This window comes from Colias eurytheme, chromosome 22 (assembly GCF_061535395.1).
Source record: "Colias eurytheme isolate Ceu_HAF_F1 chromosome 22, ilColEury1 Martin Lab GWU primary, whole genome shotgun sequence".
NCBI lineage: Eukaryota > Metazoa > Arthropoda > Insecta > Lepidoptera > Pieridae > Colias > Colias eurytheme.
Genome location: NC_143001.1, coordinates 6,329,873 through 6,353,265, shown reverse-complemented (window position 1 = coordinate 6,353,265; position 23,393 = coordinate 6,329,873). Strand labels below are relative to the sequence as shown.

General features: G+C 32.1%; 1 protein-coding gene across 1 annotated transcript in view; it reads right to left on the bottom strand.

Annotated features, from left to right (window-relative positions):
- LOC149898732 (cell adhesion molecule Dscam2-like) overlaps positions 1-23,393 on the bottom strand; it is a 107,445-nt gene that overhangs the window by 12,631 nt on the left and 71,421 nt on the right. Inside the window, exons 5-18 of the mRNA XM_090114849.1 lie at positions 14,204-14,234; positions 12,554-12,624; positions 9,535-9,620; positions 9,040-9,131; positions 8,289-8,443; positions 8,128-8,218; positions 6,618-6,854; positions 5,871-6,039; positions 4,812-4,947; positions 3,478-3,597; positions 2,905-3,081; positions 2,226-2,370; positions 1,423-1,571; positions 687-852 (exon numbers count right to left, since the gene is read on the bottom strand). Coding sequence (XP_089970975.1) covers positions 687-852; positions 1,423-1,571; positions 2,226-2,370; positions 2,905-3,081; positions 3,478-3,597; positions 4,812-4,947; positions 5,871-6,039; positions 6,618-6,854; positions 8,128-8,218; positions 8,289-8,443; positions 9,040-9,131; positions 9,535-9,620; positions 12,554-12,624; positions 14,204-14,234 — 1,825 coding nt within the window. The remainder of the gene's footprint in view (positions 1-686; positions 853-1,422; positions 1,572-2,225; positions 2,371-2,904; positions 3,082-3,477; positions 3,598-4,811; positions 4,948-5,870; positions 6,040-6,617; positions 6,855-8,127; positions 8,219-8,288; positions 8,444-9,039; positions 9,132-9,534; positions 9,621-12,553; positions 12,625-14,203; positions 14,235-23,393) is intronic.

Sequence of the window (23,393 nt, the reverse complement as noted above, 5' to 3'; positions counted from 1 at the left end):
ATAATTATAATATGGTAAAATTGGAAAATTTGAAATATGTATGCCCCAAACCATAACTTTTTCCCATGGTAAATTGACTTCAGCATAGCTTTAAAAAGGTAAAATCATTTAAGTACTTTACTAATTTACTTGCTAATAAAATGGTTGCATTTTTGTAATTATAAATTTATTTCATCAGATCAACTGAATTAGAAATACAACACTAATATATTTTGTAAAACATTATTTTTTTAATGGTAATAAATTATAATTGCTTTTGTCCTACCTTAACTAAGAACCAACCAAGTCTTTTTTACCAAGATAAAGTTCTATTATCTTCATTGAGGTATTATTATAGAGAAGACACCACGAACAAAATCTGTGCAACAAGCGCGACGAAGCGGGCCGGCTAGTGAGTCATACATTTTGTATGACATTATCTTATTAAAAAAATATGAATAAAATTATCAATTAAAACCAATCAATGTAACAAAAAAAAATGGTTTGAGACGATTGACTCTAACTCGTCTTAGAAATAGTTTAGTTGCGATGCCCTCTCTAGTACGTAGTACATGATAACTCAATGATTATTTTAAGTATTTTTACCTAGCACAATACAGCTATCTCTCTCTCTCATGCTATTTATTTTTTGTTCTAAAGTTTTCGCCATTATTAAGACAGTTTTTCAAATATTATTGATATCTTACCTACTAATATTAATACTCTTAGCAGCATCCCATACAGCGTAATGATTACTCGTGTACTGTATATTATAATACTGTACATGAGTCACTATTGTATCGCGCCATGACAGTTTCGCGGACGAACTTGTCACTGAGTCCACTTGGAGGTCTAGAGGGGGGGTGGGGGGTTCTGAAATTGTGTAAAAATATGTTAAAATGTATTTACTTAATATTGAAATTGACTTAATGCATATGGATGAATAACATTTTAATAACTCAGGCCCCGGAATCACAGACACAATAGAAATTCTATTGTGTCATGGACCGATCGGGCCGTTCGGGGCTCAATGGGTTAACAATGTTCGTCTATCTGTTTGTCTATTTGATCCGGCTATAAACTAGTAATAATTACAAAAAATAATATAAACTACATCTCTTATTAATAATAGTGAAGATTTCCTTCAGGAGAGGATTTTCTAGATCGGTTAAATAGTGTCCGATTATCCAACAAAAACACATTTAGTTATTTATACATTTATAAATTTTTATTATAATGTATAGCTTATAGTTTATATTATTATGATATAAAAGTGGTAATAATAATTATTATTACCACTTTTAATAGATTCGTAGATAGTGTGAATGCCTACTAAATTGTTTTAAAAATTCCATTATAAATTGATACTTCATATTTTATTTCATTTTAAATCTTATATGTCATTTAACCACCAGTTAAACATATTAATTCAAAGCAACTTACCAAGAATTTTAACATAAACAGCATAAGTGGCAACTCCATACGGGTTGCTAGCTCTACACTCGTACTGCCCTCCGTCTCTGCTCTCCACGTAATTAATATTTATCGTGCTTTTTAAACCGTTATTTGTGGTACCTTCTGATATTGTTATTCTGAAAATAATTTGAACAATTTCGAGATTTAATAATACAAAAATAGTGATAAAGAAAGGAATGAAAATTTAAATACAAGTAGGTAACTTTTATAATTCGATTTTTCCTATAATTATTATTAGATGTATGATGTATGATGAATTTCTTAGAGCTCCACGTAAAGTTGTAAATTAAACAGAAAATACTCATTAGGCTGAACAACTTTTGCAACCTTGGTATATACGACGATATTATAAGTCACACCAGCCAGAATTGACTTGAATTTTCAGTACATTTATGACGTTTTATTTCAGTGCCATCTACAGATTTATACAGAAACTTATACAGCAACGGAATGTATAAGAATGGTCTAGAATATCACCTTTCTTCGTCTAACAAAAAGTTTGATCAAGTAATGATAGATGGCGTTATCGTATGAAAAATACTTAATGGTTACTTTACAAAATCCAAATATTATGTTTCTGGTAGAGATGGTTTCGAGCCCTTTGTAAAATTAATTCTATGTTACCTACATTTAATTTTATTTATTTTTTTATTTCAAATGAACTAAACGAATAAATTAAATGAACTTTTGCGGGTACAATCAAGAACAGATCAATAAATTAAAACATTGCGGTCATTGTATTTAAATTAGGTAACGTTCATAACACATACCTTGATGAAATAAATTCGATAGGGTTGCCATTTAATGTCCACTTTATTCTGATAGGGCTGTCGCCCAGAGGTTTGCAGCTAAGTTCAAGAGGCATCCCTACTTTAGTTGTAAGATTTGTTCCCATCGACTCGAAATGTACAGGTTCTGAAAACGGGAATATATTTTGAGCTATAATATCTCATTTGTTTGTTCAACGAGGGTAGAAATTGTTCAACAATTCACTATTTCACTATCACACAACAACTTCATAAAATGATAGTTATTTGCTTAAAACAAATAAATATTATTTAATTAAACGATATAAATTATTACTGTAGTTACTGATTCGTTTGTGACTTTAAACCCCTATTTTAGATAGGGATTTCTAATAAGCTACACTTGCTACACTTTTTATACTTCTAAATTACCCTGTTCCTCAAACAATATGTGGCGTCACTTAAAATTACTCTATTATTATATTATAGACTAGCTGCGCTTCGCGGTTTCACCCGCGTGGCTCCGCTCCTGTTGGTGATGATATAATTATAGCCTTCAACGATGAATGGGCTATCTAACACTGAAAGAATTTTTCAAATCGGACCAGTAGTTCCCGAGATTCCCACGTTCAAACAAACATAGCTTTATAATATCAGTATAGATTGTCAGTGTACAATCATTAACAATAACTAAATTACTTACTATTAACACTAATCCACAGGTTCCTAGCAAGCGCTTCCCCCACGCCATTATCAGCATGACAAGCGTATAGCCCTTCATCAGCAAGTGACACGACTTCAATGAGCAATGTCCCGTTGGGAGCACTGCTGACCCCACCACCGGCCAGGTCTAATACTGGCCGCCAGATTCCTAATGCAGCTGAAATATAAGACAAAAATTGGTTGTCTGTAAAATCGGTTTACTGACGATAGTTGAACGTGACAACGTCCGATTGTGCTTCTTTGCTGCTCATTTCTCCACCGTAAGATGCCTTATGCTGGTGAAATGAAGGACGTATGTCATGTTAATCTAGACACAGAACTAGAAAAGACCCACGATAGATAAACTTGCTCGTTCAAATTGATGACGTTGATTGAAAAACACATATTTCAAACAGACACTATACCTGTAGATAACAAATACATTGTGTAAATCTATAATTTACATAATCAACTGGTAAAAGAAACTTATTTTAAACAAACACACATAAAATAAAAACACCAGAAATCAAGGTAGGTATAACCATAATCTCTTTGCCACAGTAGGATAACTCACCGTCCCGTTTCATCCAATGTATCTGTGGTACTGGGTAGCCATTCGCGTTACAATATACGACACCACGCTGACCCAGTAATAGCGATGTGTTTGCTGGCTCTTCTATCCATTTTGGGGCCACTGAAAATTAGAGGGTTAGATTTAGTCATACCGACTCGTGCTTGGCCAATGTTTAGATTAGTCTCACGCTACATCAAAGGAGCGAATGCTTATTCTAACCCTACTTTGATAATTTTTTTAGTGTAAACTGGCGTAGAGCGGTTCGTTATTCTTAAGTGCGTTCGAATGTTATGTGTGTAATATGATAAAAAATAATGCCAAATCGCACTTGACCAATGTTTGGATTATTATCAATGAAAAAACGGTATTTTTTTCTGAAATAGTACCTATTTGGCTAGAATTTTAACTTTCTGTTCCATGATTATTTATTACAAAAACATTCCAATAATACTCATGCAGAGAAAGAGACAAATGTTTCATGTTAATCCAAAAATAGTTTCAGCTATAAAATTATATCTTCATTTTCAAATCTATTTGTATTTTCAATTCATTAAATTGTATTTTCTTATATTTGATTTTACGCAAGAACACATTCATAAATTAATTCAATCAGCCCGTGACCACTTTCGCTCTAAGTATTCATATAATCCGTTTTAGGGGATTCATTTTTGACCTAATTTCGTCTAAAATTTTATTCTTATTCAGGAAATACTAAAATATAAAAGTAGAAGGGCGCGTGTCAGAAGTGAAACTTTTTTGGCAAGATAAGATACTAAAATTGTCGCCTTACTTCATGACGGTATTGCCATGACGCGACCTTTCAAATCAAACACAATCGAACAAAATAAACATAATAATGATGAAATTAAAATAAAATAGGTAACTAACATTCACAAAGGATTAAAATATTACATAGGTATATCTGGAAATGGATTGAAATATCTGCTGTGTGGTTGGTTCTTCGTATTTCGCGGTTGCATCATTACGAATTTCGAAGTAAATTCATTTAATAATTTTTATCATATAGGTCATGTAGTAGTTACCATATTTGTTTCAATAAACAACCAAATAATTCAACATTTCTGTATCTATTTATCTTAATTACTTATTCCTAAGCGCATTCATTTAATACAAATAGTATGTGCCGAGCTCACGTGTCATAAGTGAAACTTCTTTGGCAAGGTACAAAGATACCAAAATCGTCGCCTTACTTCATGACTCGACCTTGAAATTTAATCTCAACTCACAGAAATTTCACTTCCAAAGTTTATAAATGCAGAGAAATCTCTTATTTCTCTGCAAATCTTAGGTCCTAAATTAAAAGTATCACTTACCATTAATATACAAATCAGTGGTCTGATTGACTTTTCCAACGTGATTCGTCGCTATACAAGTGTACCGACCACAATGTTCAAGTGACACCCGTTTTATTATCAACACACTGAATAGTTCTGAACTTCTCTCTGTTATCTGTAAGGGAATTATTTTATTATCTACAAGCTTATTATCACTTGCCGACGAGTCTGCGAGCAAAAGCAAGTATAATTTTAATTAAATTCAAATGAGTAATTTTTAAAGAGGCAAGGATTTGCCCCTGAATGGCAAAAATATCCGTCCAGTAGTTCTTTGGTGAAGGGGTAACCGCTCATATATAAGGTATTTTCCCCCTTTTGCTACTTTTTTGATTACTGCTCCACTCCTATTTGGCATTTCATTATATACTATTACTATAGCCTTCCTTGATAAATGTACAAACAAGAAAAATTGAATGTAGGTATGTACTATACGAATATAAATATTTTTTTAATTAGACCCAGTAGTTGCCCAGATAAAAAGCAAAAAAAAATCTTGAACTTAATAAAATTATATTTCTTGGTAATGTATGATTAAACCTGGTCATATATTTCCAAGTACCTATAATAGAGCTCTGATGAAACGTATCCAATATGGGCTATGAATACATTATTTTCCATTTTTAATCGAAATGAAAATTACAATTTACAGGAAACCTTCGATAAGCGTGAAAAGTGAAAGGAATAGATTAAAATGGAGATGTGAAATTATTATTAAGTTAACTTTATTACTCGTTCATAGCAGTAGCAGTAAAAAGAAGAGTTGGTTTATTTGGTTGAACGCACTAATCTCGGAAACTGCGGGTTCGATTTGAATAATTCTTCCCGTGTTAAAAATTCTATTTACTCAGGAAAGCTATTTATATCATCACGCTAAGACTAATAGGAGCGGAGTAATGCGAGTAAAACCTCGTGACACAGCTAGCTGTTACTATATTGATTTTAAAGAAAAACTTAAAATGCCTTGCTGATGGTATATATTTGTGTCACTATTGATGATCATCTTGTTTATCCCTTTAAACTAATATAAAATAGACTTACCTTTAAATTCGGTGGTATTTTCATACCATCTTTAAGCCAAGAGAAGAAAATAGGCGGATCTCCGCTTATAATGTTGCAAGTGATTTGAACAATTTGTCCTTCTTTTAGTCCAGAACCAACTCGTAACTCATCTAATTCAGGCGCTTCAACTACTTGGATTTCGAAGGATCTAAATATTATAAGTATTAATATAAAATCTACTTCAAATAATACATTTCTTATATGATCATTGTACCATGGTTGTCTACCACAAATTCTTAAAATAGTATTATTTATTTATTTATTTAACACTTTATTGTGCAAAAAAACAAAATATACATAAAGGTTACAAAAATAAGATTAAAAAGCACAAAGGGCGGCCTTATCACTATGCAGTGATCTCTGCCAGGCAACCACGGGGAGAAAGGCAAAGAAGCGCAAAATGTTGTCAGACAAAATAAAAACATATTTTTAGAATAGTATTATGAATAGTATTATCAACTGTTGTATTATGTACTGTATTGGTGTCTAATTTATGTCACAGTTAATGTAATTTCAAAATTTGATACAATTTATGAATGCTTCATTGAATCCACACAAAATTATCTTTTAATTGTGTATTCATTAAGTTAATAAACAACTAAAATATAGAAGACATTACAATTATTCTCCTTTAAAGATTCATTAGCTTTATTAAAACTTATCAGTCCCAAATATAGATTAATTATAAATATTACGTTGTCTATATTATTTTCTGTATGTCCTTACCTTCTAGCCATTTCTCCTGAAGGACTGTAAACTATACATGTATACATATCTCCATTCTCTTCTTTAATAATACGAGGTATATTCAATACCCCGTCTTCACTCGTTTCTAGCATTTGTCGTTTTCTCCGTCTCTTCTTTATAATATGATCACTATTGTTGTATGTTCGTTTGTATCTGCTATGCTGTGGTAATAATGTGCTAACGATTTTCTTGCCTTTGTATTCCCATTCTAATTTACTGTAATGTTAGAGATATTTGTTGTTTATGATCAGTTTCTCAACAGTTATACTCAAATCTCTATTGATGCTTAAAGAATTCTTGTTCAAGACTTTATATCTATATAAAACTTAAATCTAACGTCTATCAGTTGTATAAGTTTGGAAAACAGATTATGTACTCCAATTTGAGACAGCTTGTTAATTCTGATCCCTGATAATTATTTAAAAATATCGCATTTCAAATTATAGGTCACTGAAATGTCATAGGGTCAGGTATCATTTGGTGGAAACGAATATTGGCAGTCCCTTTTGCTTTGTAGAGACTTTTTAATGAATATGATCTCCTTTTTTACCGATTTCAAAAGAGGAGTAGGTTCTCTTGTAGATAGTGTTTTTTGGCTTTTTTACCTCAAAAATTTTAAGGCGTGAATCGATTTTGTTAACTCTTTTTTTTATTTGAAAGCTTATGCGTGCCATGTGGTCCCATTAAAATTTGGTTTAGTTCTGATTTGAAGGCTTAAGTTGTAAGTTTTTTGTTAAAAAGGCAATTATTTTTATGTTATATCAGAGTTTGACATCAATCATGAAATTGTTTAATAATCTTGCAAATACATGTTTCTTCTTGCCTCTTCTACGATAAATTGTACCTTCCGATACAGTACTGCATTATACCTACTAATATTAATATTTTCATCTAGATAGACTCGAAATGCAGTCCCCAGATAGACCCAGCAATGGAGCCAAATAGGTCGGACAATAACTGTAAATTCACAGGCCAGGTATGTCAGGTACGGCTTGCCAAATGATTTCCTAAATCGTTCACATTTTAACTAAATTTAGTTTGCTTATTGTGGTGGTTTTAAAATTAGGCCTGTTTATTGGAGTTGGTGAAAATACTTGTACTTTTCAATTATTTAAGTGTGTTGCTATTTCAGTTACCTATATGTATAGATAATTGTAGGCAAACAAAACCTTCCTATAGGTAATTGTAGGCATACAAAACCTACTTATAGGTAATTGTAGGCATACAAAATACATCATTTTGTGTGAGTACTGCTTAGAGTTAATCATTGTTATAATCGTTTTTCTCTACGTGTATTGGAAGATTCGATTTAAAAAATTGAGATAAAATACACATCACAAAATAAATTTTTGAATTAGTTATGCAAGCTAAAACTCTATAGTAGAATTTGTCGTCAGAAAACTCGTCGTTGTCATCTTTTCTATGCTGAATATATCGTTAAAGATCTAAAAAGTAAAGCAAGTTTTAATAAATAAATTAGAGGTTTTACCTGAGAGGATATCCATAGTAAGGACATCTTAATTTTAATCCATCTCCGCTCTGTACTTTTATTGGTGGCAACGTTCTTATATACGGTGGTCCTGTAAGACAAAAATATTTTCTAAAATTGATATAACAAACACACACATTTATAATAGCAATGATAAATACCATAAACGTCAATCCTCGCTGTATGTCGCAAACTGGAGTCGCTCTCAAAAGCAACACAAGAGAAGAGACCACCATCTTCCACTCTCGATCGTGTAATGTTGAGATGGGATATCACGCCCACGCCTGATGGGGACATCATTTGGCCTAATATGTATCTGGAAGATATTTATTAGATGTTCTAAAGTAACTTATAAAAAAAAACAATCTATACTAATATTATAAAGCTGAAGAGTTTGTTTGCTTTTTTTTGTTTGAATGCGCTAATCTCAAGAACTACTGGTCCGGTTTGAAAAATTATTTCGGTGTTGGATAGCCTATTTATCAAGATATATATCATCACGCTAAGACCAACAGAAGCGGAGCCACGCGAGTGAAACCGCGGAGCGCTAGTAAAAAATAATACCTAGTTTGTGATGCTAGGTCAAAATCGTTACTGCAGAAGTAAGAGATAGATATTTTAAACTACTAAGTATGTGGATTTCTTAGAGAAATATTTTCCGGGTTTAATTTTATAGATTGAATATGAAGTAAACTTATCTAATAAGATCGTTATAATAGGAAAATCAAACACAATATTATAATAATTCCAACGCTATATCGATATAAAAAAATACACGCTTATGGCTTATAAGGCTTATAAACATAAACTAAGATATAGGTACCTAGCCATTTTTCCTAATAAAATAAAGAGTCAGCATTTAATCAATAACTGAAATATATTAGCTTTCTGTAACAATAATTTAATAAATACCTTGAATCTGTATTAGAAGATATAACGACTCCATCTCTCTCCCAAATGAAACGAGGTGGTCTATCCCCTGTTGCACTGCAGTGTAAACTTATCTAAAATATAAATATGTATTTTAAGTATTAGTTAAAAGTGTTAACAATAGCTTTTATTCATATTATCTTATTCTATTATACAAAGAGATTCGACTTTTTTACATTTATGCGTGCAATAAAGAAATAATGCAATAATAAACATAACATAATATAATATATAATTAATCAGCAGTGTTGCATTTTCATGACACATAGGTACATTGAAGTGAAACTTCTTTTGGCGCGTTAAGAGTAAAATTTCAAGATCGCATCATGACAATACCGTCATGTCATGGAGTAAGGCTACGATTATAGTATCTTTGAAACCAAAGAAGTTTCACTTCTGACACGTGTGCTCAGCACACACACTCTTTTTTGTAATTAATCACCATTCAACCAAGCTTAAACTATAAAATAAACTTACATCTTCTCCTGGTGTTACAATTTTATCTCCAAAGTGCTGTGTAATCATGATGTTGCCAGACCCGAGTTCCCTTTTTATTCTTACACCTGAAAGAATAGAAGGATATGTTCTGTTTAGTTTAACTGTGAGTTAAAATTGTATGTGTAATGTTCAAATTAGGTGAACAATAAAATAGAGTTTTATGTTATGTGTAACTAATTTTTCCGCGTGCAGTTTCGCGCTCTCGGTAGAAATCTTCCTCTTAAATCACTCTATCTATTAAAACAAAGGGCTTCAAAATCCGTTGCGTAATTTTTAAGATTTACCTAAGCATACACATACATGGCACGGAGTGACAGCGACTGCGACTTTGTTTTAATACAAGAGATTATATAAGACTAGCGGTCCGCCCCGGCTTCGCCCGTGGTACATATTTACGTTTTCTCTACGTAAAAACCATCCTCGTACTTCAAGCAATATAATAAAAAAAGAATTATCGAAATCGGTTCAGCCGTTCTCGAGTTATGCGCTTACCAACACATTTTGCGATTCATTTTTATATATAAGAAGAAGATAACTTTAATTATATTTATTTTAAAATATATTTTTTTCGTAAGTCACAATAGATTCTCAGCCACATTATCAACAAGTCATGAAAGTAAGTCATGTAGTAACTACCTTAAGTCTTAATAATTAAGAGTCGAATTTAATTAGTTTTTAAATGATAATTAATTCGAATATTATGATGAAAATTTGACTATTAGCTTCATTAATACGAGAAATTAGCAATTTAATTAATGAGAAGATATGAAATTGAATGTAGTTTATTTTAGGATTTCATATCATGATAGAAATGATATTATGAAAATATTAAAGTTTTTCACTCTTGCTATTTAAAAGTACTTTAATTAATTTTCTTTTTCTAACTGTAAGGGTGACAAATCAACATCGAGCTATGCTGCGCTGTACTGCGCTGTGCTGTGCTGTGTTTCATAAGCTACGTTTTTTTAACAATTAAACGATGCTGCGCTGTACTGCGCTGTGCTGTGCTGTGTTTCTTATGCTACGTTTTTTAACCTTCCTATACTCGCGCGTTGGTCTGTGAGACCGACGAAACACATTTTCGTAATTATTTTTATGCAGGTAAATCCTGTGAAGTCAAGTTCCTTGCTAGTTTCCGGATTTGGGGCTAACTTCATTTTAGTGCAGGTCGCGGCGTGATCGGCAGAAGTTCACGTGTCATAGCATTTGGCGCCAATCGGTCCGTGAGACCGACGCGAGTATAGGTGCAAGTTTTTGTGTAAGTATTAATATTATATATTTTGTACATTTATATAGTTTTTAAGACTTTGAATACTTTATGAAGTATGTATAGTAAAATATATGTATGAATGTTGCTCTAAATTACATTTTGACCAATTTTTTAGGGCATACTTCATGTCAAAATGAACGATGATCAAATCAGATTGTTGCTGGAAGAATCAAGTTCTGTTTCTGCTATGAAGACGAAAATGACAGTGAGGTGGAAGACAACGTGGAGATACAAGAAGAGACATACGAAACCGAGCAAGACGATGACAATGAAGAGATATCTGAAGTTCCCGTGATTTTTACTTGGGAAAAGATGGACAGACAAGGCTCAAAACTAAGCCAAACATAGATAAATATGTGCTTTGATATGTTTATTATTATTACTTAGAAGTTTATTTTGTTTTGAAAAAGAAGTTCTGTTTTTAAAGTGAAACTTTTATTACATCGTCTCAAACTTTTTGGTCTCGGCAGCCGACCGTCACGCGACATGCGCTACACAAAGCAGTGTTCGGAACCGTTCGAACAGTTTCACTTTTACCGTGGTTTCATAAAACCACACAACATTTTTTTTAGTTTAGTTTAGTTTAGCCGGGCGGCCGGCCGGTACCGCCGCAAACGCTACGTCCCGCAATTTTTAAATCTGTAATATCTTCGAAAATATTCACTTAAATCATACGGTGTAAAGGGCCATAATATATTAAATGAACAATGTATTCAAGGTATTTAATTGGTTAAGGATTAATGCTGTATTGGTTAAAATCGCTTCGAAAATTAGCCATTATTTGTCGTAAAAAGTAAATGACAAAAATAAGTTATTGTGGGTTATCCATAAGAGATAGACATATACCATCACGGACTTTTCTGTAGACCTTTTCAATGTGTATAAATACTTAGTACATTATTTTGATAAAACTCGTAGGGCGTTCAGCCTGCGTTTGCAATGTAAGCGGAATAAATGTAATTTTTTACGACATCACATTAGAAACCTCAAAAATAACAGTACTTCTCCACTATTTAATGGATGTTATTGTACATATAAACCTTCCTCTTGAATCACTCTATCTATTAAAAAAAAACTGCATCAAAATCCGTTGCGTAGTTTCAAAGATTTAAGCGTACAAAGGGATATAGGGACATAGGGACAGAGAAAGCGACTTTATTTTATACTATGTAGTGATAAGCTCGACACAGCGCAGCATGGCAGAGCTCCATAAAAACATAGCACAGTTCGGCACAGCGCGGCTCAGCACGGCGGGTAGCGCGCCTCGCTCGAGACTGCTGCGTTTTTAAACAGAGCGTAGCCTCACACAGCGCAGCACAGCATGGTTTGTTTGTATCCTCATTAAAATATTAGACGAGCGAGTTGACCAAACACAGCATAGCGCAGTACAGCGCAGCATAGCTCGATGTTGATTTGACACCCTAAGCTTGGCTTCACTCAGTTCTAGATGATGATATCCAAAAATATGTTAAGTTATATTATATTCGACAAATAATCATATAAAAATAATAAGACATTATGTATGTACAACATAAAATATTGTTTACTAGCGGTCCGCCCCGGCTTCGCCCGTGGTACATGTTTACGTTTTCTCTACATAAAAACCATCCTCGTACTTCAAGGAATATAATAAAAAAAGAATTATCGAAATCGGTTCAGCCGTTCTCGAGTTATGCGCTTACCAACACATTTTGCGATTCATTTTTATATATTTGTTTATATACAAACCACTGTTCCATCTTCTAGAATTCCTAGAAATTAAACTTTCTTTTCTTCTTGTCTTCTTGTAGATATGTGATCTGAAATATTGAAATTATTTTAGAAAAAAATATAACTTTAAGGTAAGAAGGAAATTGTTAGAATATTTAAAACTTTTGGGGACACATAAATAACGTCAGTCGTAATTATATTACGACTACAAAAGATTTAAATGTTACTTCTACATATTATATGAAGGTAAAAATTATTGTTATATTGAAAATATATTATATACTAGCGGTCCGCCCCGGCTTCGCCCGTGGTACATGTTTACGTTTTCTCTACATAAGAACCATCCTCGTACTTCAAGAAATATAATAAAAAAAGAATTATCGAAATCGGTTCAGCCGTTCTTGAGTTATGCGCTTACCAACACATTTGCGATTCATTTTTATATATAAGAAAGATATACTTATACCTACCTACTCTACCGTTGTCGGAAAACTAAATATTTCAACTAATGTTAATTCTAAATTATTACATAAATTATTTTGTGTAACCTTGATATTACATTCCCTTAAAACATCGAATACACAGAGTTGTTACGAAAAGGAAACCCTTAAAAATTGGCAAAACATAGAAGAGGAAAATTTACTGTTGTAGGTAAAAAAATATAAACGATAATTTATTGTTTTAGCCATTTTGATGTTTTCATAGATTTAAAATATTCGAATCTTTAATTAAATAGTTTTACAATCAACATGATTTTACAACGAATAAATTTCTTACAAACTTGACTAATTTACCACTATTGAAATTATCAAACTCAATCGACGGTTATAGAAAAATCCAGAAACTGCAAAGCTAAACTGCATTTCTGTCCTCGTTAATTACACAGAGCAATACATCAGCAGAGGCAGCGTGAAGTCATAAATTTAAATCGGGCGTACATTATGCGCGACCACGCACCACGGTAATTTCATTAATCTACCCCGATTTATGCATAGTTAAACTAAATGTTTGTTCGTGTAATTACATTGTTTTATTTTAGTTTAGGCTTGGAAGGACGCCAAAGTACCTACTGTTTTGATTGGGTTGTTGTAAAACTGCTGAAATTTTATGAACTGCGCAGTTACTAGATTTGGTAAACAACTTTACTCGGCTCTGTTTCAAACATCAATTTAATTGAATTGGAAATATAGATGGAATAAGTTCTGAGTACTAGTTCTGTGTTTTATTTAGCTATACAAAGCTTGTATTAAAGTTTTTGTTTAGGTAGATACCTAATAACAGATAATAAGGTAAATTTAACTGTCAGTCATGTTTAGGCTTGGTTTATGAAAGAATATTAAATATCCAATATTATTTAATTAACGTAAATAACCCAATAAAGTCCCTTCGCTTTAGGTATCTGTGCGATCATGTTACCATTTTTCATAATATTACACATATACTAAGCGTTTAATGTTATAACGAATAATGTTTAAAAATAGAGAAAATTAAAAGACAAGTAACACCAAAAAAAATTCTAACAATCTGATTATATTATGTATTCAGATATTTTGAATACCTATTAAAAACCTATACCATTTAGTATATATAACCTTGATAAAAAATTCTGCTGCATCGTAAAATCGATTCGCATTGCATTATAAATTTAAACTAAAAACAATTACTTACGCTGCCGAATCCAGTCGATGTCCAAACAGGGCTGAAACCAAGGAACTCATGAATTTGTTATCATTCATTAACAGATTTTCACGAAGCCTTTGACAAGGTTTCAATAATAAATGACAACGGTACTAGCCTAGGATGATAATATAGTGTATTAGCGGTGCGCCAGTTGTGTTTACGTATTCTCAGCATAACAACCATCCTCGTACTTCAAGGAATATTATAAAAGGATTAACAAAATTGGTTCAGTCGTCCTCGAGTTTTGCGCTTAGCAACACATTTGGCGATTCATTTTTAGTATTTAGATAGTGATACCTGGTATAATATACATATATATTATATAATATGTGATGCAGGTATGTTAGTGTGGTTAGGTACCTATAGTATGCATAATATTTTATTTTGTACTACTAATAATATAATTCTAGTGTCACAGTGTTTGTAACGAATCGCCTCCATAACGGTTTGCCGTTTGACCGATTTTTAAGATTTTTTTATGTATTCGGTAGGTCAAAGAATATCGCAGACTTTTTTATACCCTTAATTTGATAAATAACTGACAGAAAAACTTTTGCCGGGTCAGCTAGTAACATTATGTACATATGTATATATTTGTAGGAAGGTATATCAAATTACAATCTATAGATACATAATATTATCATAAACTTTGTATTATTACGAAGTCTATTAAGTGGGCTTATGATTATTAAGTTTCAACTCTCTATTAGATTCAAGGCGTTATTAATAGATAATAATTAATTATCGAAAATGAAACTGATATTAAAACAAGTTATTTTAAACTCATGTTCATCGTATCAAGGCGAAAGAATCCTACATAACAACATGCCAAATAGTGCACGATTGAAGTTTACATACAAGAGTTTCATGAATAATTATCCTACTAATATTATAAATGCGAAAGTTTGTGAGGATGTGTGTGTGTGTGTGTTTGTTACTCTTTCACGAAAATACTACTGAACCGATTACAATGAAATTTAGTACACGTATAGATGGTAACTTGGATTAACACATAGGATAGGTTTTATCCCGGACATCCCACGGGAACGGGAACTATGCGGGTTTTCCTTTGAAAACGCGGGCGAAGCCGCGGGCGGAAATCTAGTTGTTAATAATGATTACTGCACAAGCCTTGATTCAATCATACTTCTTCCGTAGATATTTCCTGAACCACGATATAAATTTTAGAAAGTTATAAAACTGCTCTTAAGGATACCTTACTCAGTAGAGCGTATATTAAAAACTAAAATCCGCCAAACACTCGAGCAAACGAAAAAAACAATACAAAAACTTTTTCAATCAAGCCATTCCAGAATGATTTCCATAAGCAGCAGTTTAAAACTCCGAAGAACGAAATACCGTTTTGGAATTGAAAAATAAAAACGCCCAAATCCAAGTGCACTTAATTAAACCTTATTGTTACGTGGATAAAGTTGGAATTAGCTTGCCAGCGAGGATTACAGGGTTAGCCAAAGTTGGGGAACTTTGGAGTGCATTGCGGAGTTGGTACTATAGTAAGTCGGTTGGAAATTGCAGTAGAGTTTTTCGTAGTTGCGGTTTCCGTAGAGTACATATGGGTACGCTATGATGGGGAATTTAACTTTATTGTTAACTAGCTTACCGCCCGCAGCTTTGTCTAAAACCTAATAAATTATATACTAAAATCTAATAAAAAAATTGGTTGTCTGTAAAGTCGGTTTACTGACGATAGTTGAACGTGACAACGGCCTATTGTGCTTCTTTGTCGCTCGTTCCGCGCTCTCGCTTGCACTTCAAGCCTACATGGAACGCCTCAGAGCGAGGTAACGCCGCATGAGTCATGTTTTTTCGTGCGTGCAGCCGGCTATCGAATTATAAGATGTTGTCACGTCAAAAAAATTCATCAAAATCCGTTGCGTAGTTTTAAGGCTTAAAGCATACAAAGGGACATAGGGACAGAGAAAGCGTCTTTGTTTTATACTAGGTAGTGAAGCCATATACCTACATCAGATTAGAACTTCGGTATATATCGCTTATATTTCTATGTACATACTGAGATGAATAGTCGCTTGAAAACCTCATTTTCTATTAATGAAACTGCCTTATTACTATCTGTGTCTGCAGAGTTAATGACTCGATTATCAAATATTAATCAAGATGTCTTCTCATACATATTTTAGAGTGTTCTCTCCACATAATAAATCTTTAGGCACATAATATTATATTATTTTCATATTATGATACAGAATTGTTTTTTATAATATGTTTTATAACGGAATAACGAAGTTTTTTCTTAATATGACGAAATTCTTAAGACAGATAATTTTATTTAAAACGTGTTTTAATGCCTCAATAAACTCCTATGTAATCAGCTTATTTGTAAGAATTATCCCACCAAAAACATTTTCATGTAAAATGTTGCCCAGACGAGCCCATATGACTCGCACTGTCAAAAAGTTATCAGATCTCATGTAGAGCCAAGCTTCTAACACTACACGCCCTAACTCTACAAGGCCTAACTTCACAAACTCTACACCTTAGTCAAAATATGTGGCTTGGCCATTTCGCTACATTCACATCGGCGTAAGATGAAAAATTAATTCACTGTTCATTACTTTTGTGTTATACAATAGTTCTTGTAGTAACGAACGGCCAAGCCACATATTTTGACTAAGGTGTAGAGTTTGTGAAGTTAGGCCTTGTAGAGTTAGGGCGTGTAGTGTTAGAAGCTTGGCTCTACATGAGATCTGATAACTTTTTGACAGTGCGAGTCATATGGGCTCGTCTGGGCAACATTTTACATGAAAATGTTTTTGGTGGGATTTCATTTCTTTTTGTAAGTTGTTTGTAACAATTTATTTTTTATTTTTAGCTACTGTGTGGACGTAAGAGGCAGGAGACGTTCGCAACACTTCTATTCATTCATATTTATATGATCTGATCTAAAGTATATGTCTCAATATATTATGTCGATTAATTTTTTTTTTTAACAAGGAGTACCTATACATATATATATCTAGGGGAACCAAGTTTTAGATTATTAGATTAGACCTCTAGCGTCATCAAAATTTAATTTAAAATTACAGGTCTCATACAAACTCCTGTCCCCTAGTTTAAGGGGTTGGGGGATGAAAGTTACAAGTTTTATAATTTTTTTGTTGTTTGTGTGCTAATACTAGCTTACATACAAAATTTCAGCTTTCTAGGACATTAGGAAATACCTTAAGAATTTTGATGATCATCAGTGAGTCAGTGACGAAATTAGCGTTTTTTAGATATAAATAAAATCTGAAGTATAAAAGCTAATGTAATAAAAACTTAATATGTTCAATAAGTCCGCTATTGACAATATATCCCGAAAATTTTGTTGATCTAGCATAATCCAAACCCAAGTTATGAGGGTTCAAAAAAACGTCGAAACGCTTCGAGAAAAGGTAGGTAGTGCCCGTGCGTTTCGCTTGGCTCGTCTTGGCGGGGGCACTACCGTGCCCCCAGATAAGTCACTTTGACTTAGAAAAATAATAGTAAATCATTGAAATATTAAATAGCTTTCGTACCTATACTTATTTTCTTACTCATATTATGCTCATATAATCTATACTAATATTATAAAGCTGAAGAGTTTGTTTGTTTGTTTGAACGTGCTAATCTCGGTAACTACTGGTCCGATTTGAAAAATTCTTTCGGTGTTAGATTGCTCATTTATCGGGGAAGGCTATAGGGTATATATCATCACGCTACAACCAACAGAAGCGGAGCCACAGGGGTGAAACCGCGCGGAGCAGCTAGTGGCAATATAAAACAGCTAATTTCCGTTCTCTTTAGAGCAACAAAACAAAAAATACACAAAGAAATACTTATTTGTAAACTACATTCGAAAAAGCTTTTCTTTTCCCAACATTTAGGCTGTATTTGATAAAAAGCAGTAAAACAAAAGAACAATAGATACAATTAATTAACTTGGAAAGAAAACCAATTGTTTCTAGCTGAGCGGCGAACGAAATCTCACAAATACTTTCTTAAATACGGCTATACATGATATACTATATAATGAACAAAAATGTATGGAGTCGACATACGTTTTTAAGGCGTTCAAGACTCCTAGGTTTTCGTTGTTTTTCGATTGATACCGATTGAAAAATTATTGCGATTTTGCTTGATTTTATTTATTTTATATTTAATTAATACTTAAATATACCATCTAGTATAATATTCTATTATCTTTGATTACAATACAAACAATAAAAATTGATTTTATGTGTGTTGCTAGAAATGGATAAACTCTAAAACCACTAAACTAATTTTCAAAATTCCTTCACTATTGGAAAGGTCTATAAATAATTTCTAAGTGACCTCTACCTTTTTTACAACCTTTTTTAACAAAACAGTATTCCCAAATGCTAACTATATAACTGCACTAGTTAAAAAGTGCATTTAAAAGTACAAAGCCGAAGTTTTAACAAAAATATTAATTAAGCATTGTTCAAACAATGAATTGTTTAAAACAGAACTGGAGACGGAGCATTTTAAACAATACAGGTGTTGTATTTTGTCTCGACCTCGTAAAAAAAATTTGGTACTAGTTCTTAATTTTTATATGTTACGGATAATGTGGGTAATGTGGACATTTTATATAATGCCCGTATATAGCATACACTGCATACATGGTAATGGAGTTTATTTATATGTAATTAACACTCTTTTGTTAGCTTCGTGTATTATTATGAAGTATAATATATATTATAATAATTATAATAATAAGAAGAGAAGGTAGTTTATATGTTTACAAGTATGTAATAGACTCTTTTTGACTCGATTTTGATACAGTTTAAACGGACAGATTTAATTAAAATTTTGTACAAGGATCGTCGACAACACAATAATATTATGAGTTCATTATTTTAATCGTAATCATTATTTTAACGAACCAAACGAACATATCAAAGCCAATTTTTCCTATTCAGTGAGAAATTATGCGTTCTTGCATAAACAATAAGAAATTTAACTTTTTTTCAAACATAAAAAGAAAAATTTGTTTGAAACAATACTAATAAGGAAAATTTTAAATAAGATATAGATAATGTCTGGTGTATTGTAAAATACTTTATAATATTTTTTGTTTATTTTTTAATAGAATAAAGTTTATTTTTTAATAGAATAGAAGCAAAGGAAAATATTGTACTTTGCGATCGAAGTTTAAGATTATTTTTATTGTATTTGCTTCTAGTAATCAGAGGTTTTATGAAACTGGGTCAAAGTATGAAAATATCAACATAATCAATGAAAGCTACGCTTGAGGTATAGAAAGTCACAAAATTAAAATAAGATGGAAATTGCATTGAATTTTTGTTATTAATTTTAGTCCATCTTATTCTTATAAAATTGGAAAATTTATATTCGATTTTTCACTACAAATAGTTTACCTCTTAAAAATTTGCATTACTAATTATTCATTTTTTATTTATAAGGAATCAAAGCTTTGTTCTCAGCTCAGTCGCTTGTCACTATTACACTAAAAGCATAATAAATACTTTACAATAAAAAAAAATGTTGTGTGGTTTTATGAAACCACGGTAAAAGTGAAACTTAGGCACAAAATTATCGTATTTTACGATAATTATCTTACGGTTCGACCGTCACGCGACATGTGCTACACAGACCAAAAAGTTTGAAACGATGTAATAAAAGTTTCACTTTAAAAATATTTTTACGTAACTAAATGTAATAAAAACATATTTTGCAAAGTCCACTCACTTAAAACATCTACCTACATGACATAATATACGACATAATCTGAATACATAAAGATAAAATTAATTCATACCTAAACAATTCAACTAAACTGCAGAATACGCAGTTCCTAGAAAATTCCAATAGCACTAGAATTTCATCCCCTGTAAGTGTCAATTTATGTCACACGTCACGTTTCATGACGCTTCCACTGAAACATATGACGTCTTTTTAATCTATCCTATGGAAGGTATTTCTCGGAATTTTGAAATGTGTAGAAATATATTATACTAAAGTATTATTTTTTGATCATTGTTAATTTAATTTATTAAGATTTCCGCCCGCGGCTTCGCTCGCGTATTCAATGAAAAATAAATTCGCATAGTTCCCGTTCCTGTGGGATTTCCGGGATAAAAAGTAGCCTATGTCTTATATTAAGTCTTCAGCTACTACATACAAGTATACATTGTAATCGGTTTACTAGTTTTACTTGAAGTAACACTGAAATTATCATTCGTCTGTGACGTTTAATACATCTGACTGATTAAGGGCTGATTTTTCAATGCTTGCATAAAACTTATTCGTCGAATAATGTATAAAACTACCATTTTAAAAACGTATTCTAATTGCCCGTATTTGACAGTTTACGTGACATTTTAATATTATCGTGTAATACTTTATTGGACGGATAAGTTTTATTCAAGCATTGAAAAATCGGCCCTAAATCAGCCATTTTATTAGTACCCCATTTGGCGATACCATATACAGGGTGTAATCGTTAAGTGTGCACAGGCGATTATTCCGTAACTATTACAGATATCAAAAAACTTTAAACTGATATCGAAAGTACTTAACCTAATGAGTAAAATGGCCATAATAAATTTTTAAAAATAATACGAGAAATATCTAAAAAATTAACTTTAAACCCTCCCATACATTTAGTATGAGATATGAATATCCCATGTACATGGGTTGATCCAAAAGTAATGATAATCAATATTAAACAAGGTCATTACAGTTAAAATAATTATGTATTTCTCTAGATAGTCTTCTAACTAGATAATATACTTCGATATTTTTTTTCCTTAACTTAGAAAAAAAAAAAACTTTGACTTCATCTACAAAAACCTCTCAAAATCGGCCATCACTTCGCTGTCGTCTTAAAATTTCTTGTATCGACGGTGTTTCTTGTGCCGAGGTAAGAGATTAACTAGGAGCTAGATCTTACAAACAGGGTGGGTGTTCAAGCATTTTCAATGCCGATTTTTGATTGGCAGCCATCGCAACTGACGCTTTGTGATCTGGTGCGTTGTCTTGGTGAACCAACATTCAAGACTGAAGTTTGCCATGTCTCTTTTTCTTACTAACCTACCCGCAATCTTTTAATTTGGTCTGTGTAGTAAGAGCCCTGTGTAGTAGTGGCTACCTTCTTAAAATATTCCACATTTCTTCAGCGTCCCAAAAAACTACGGCTTTAATCTATCCCACTAATTTTCACTTTGAAAATCTTCACCGTCACTTTGGAAGCTCGCATCCAGGCTATTGATTGTTTCTTGGTTTCAGCATAAACATGGTGAACCCAGGTAACGCCCATGGTCACAAATCGTGACAAAAAATTATCCTGATCTCATTAAAAATTTAGAAATTCACCCTCTAATTGTCGAATCGTTGTTTCTTCTTTTCGTCGGGAAACATTCTGGCTCGCACTGTTCACATTAAAATTAATGTCAATACTTGGAAACGTGGCCTGTAGATATAATTTTTTTGTGATAACTTAGTGATTACATGAGCAAGCATAAAACATTTATTTTATATTTTTATGTGCACAGGAAATACCCAATTATCATTACTTTTGGATCAACCTATACATTTAATATGAAAGATTTTAGCTTTTTTTTTGTTTTTTTGGTTTTCTGCTTTAATTACTTCGCAAATTTGGAGGGAAGTTCATTTAGAAACTGTAAATAGACCTCCTCATTGTATTGCACAATAAGGACGTCACTTCGAAAATCTACTATGAATACAAAATGTATGGGAAATAAATTGTATGGGAGCGTTTAATGTAACATTTTTGGTTATTTCTCGTTTTATTTTTAAAAATTTATTATGGCCATTTTACTCATTAGGTTAAGTACCCTCGATATCAGTTTAAAGTTTTTTGATATCTGCAATAGTTACGGAATAATCGCTTGTGCACACTTAACGATTACACCCTGTATAATTAATAATTACCTGCGCGGTATCTAGCGTTATGTACATACAACAATGTTGTATTATTTAATCAGTTCAATTTAACAGTTTAATAAAGAAGGTAGGTTATTATTGAAACGGCTGGTTTAACCAGTTAGCTGCAACATATACCTATATGGTATGACATATAAATTATCACCCATGGTAAAAATTCGTACTGTCGCGATGACACATAGCATAAAGACGGATCTGAATAGTTTACTTATGCCAAAAATTATAGAAATCTTTCATTGCAATGTAATATGAGTGTATGTGTTGTAATTATGAAGATATGTTTAGGTTAAATATAGTAGGAACAAAATATATTATAGGTTACTAGCGGTCCGCCCCGGCTTCGCCCGTGGTACATATGAAAAATAGATGTTGGCCGATTCTCAGACTTACCCGATATGCACAGAAAATTTCATGAGAATCGGTCCACCCGTTTCGGAGGAGTATGCAGACTAACATTGTGACACGAGAATTTTATATATAAGATAAGATTATAATGATATTTGTTTACAAAAATTAAGGAAACTTAACTTGACTTCTAATACAGCTTTTATAAAAGAAAAGAAACGATTATGCCCACACGACAAACTTTCCTTGGGGTTTTTTAAAAACCATTTTATCTGGAAACTTTATACTTTTCAAACAAGAAAATGAACTAAGTTTTTGCTTCGTTTAATACAACTTGAAGTTGGTTACGAAATACTTAAGGGTGGTTTTGTGTAAGAAATAAAATGTTGAATTATTCTGATATTTTTGACGTCGTAAATAGAAACTTTGTATAATTTTTGTAACTTTTATTTTTATAAGTTTGCCCAGTAGGTATTGTAAACATTTTTTCGGCTTTTCACAATATTTAGCAGAAATCATAACATAAATTCTAAATTGTTTTTTACAAAATACTATTAATATGCTGTTGGATAGAGAGTCTCCATTAGAAACAATTTTTATTCTTTTATTGCATGAAAAGTAAATTAAGATATCAGACTTGCTGACCCGACATACGTTGTTCTTTCGCAAACACTGTAAAAACAGTCACTTATTTAAAGTTTATTTTTTCTTTTATTTCATCCTATCTACAAAATATTAGAAACATTAAGGGAAGGGGCCCTTAAAATTATGAATTTTAGAATTAAATTCATAATTTTATGAATTTAATTCACTACTATAGTGCGATTATGTTCTGTAGTTCTTAAACATTTCATGGACTTACGTCTTCCTTTAATTCTAA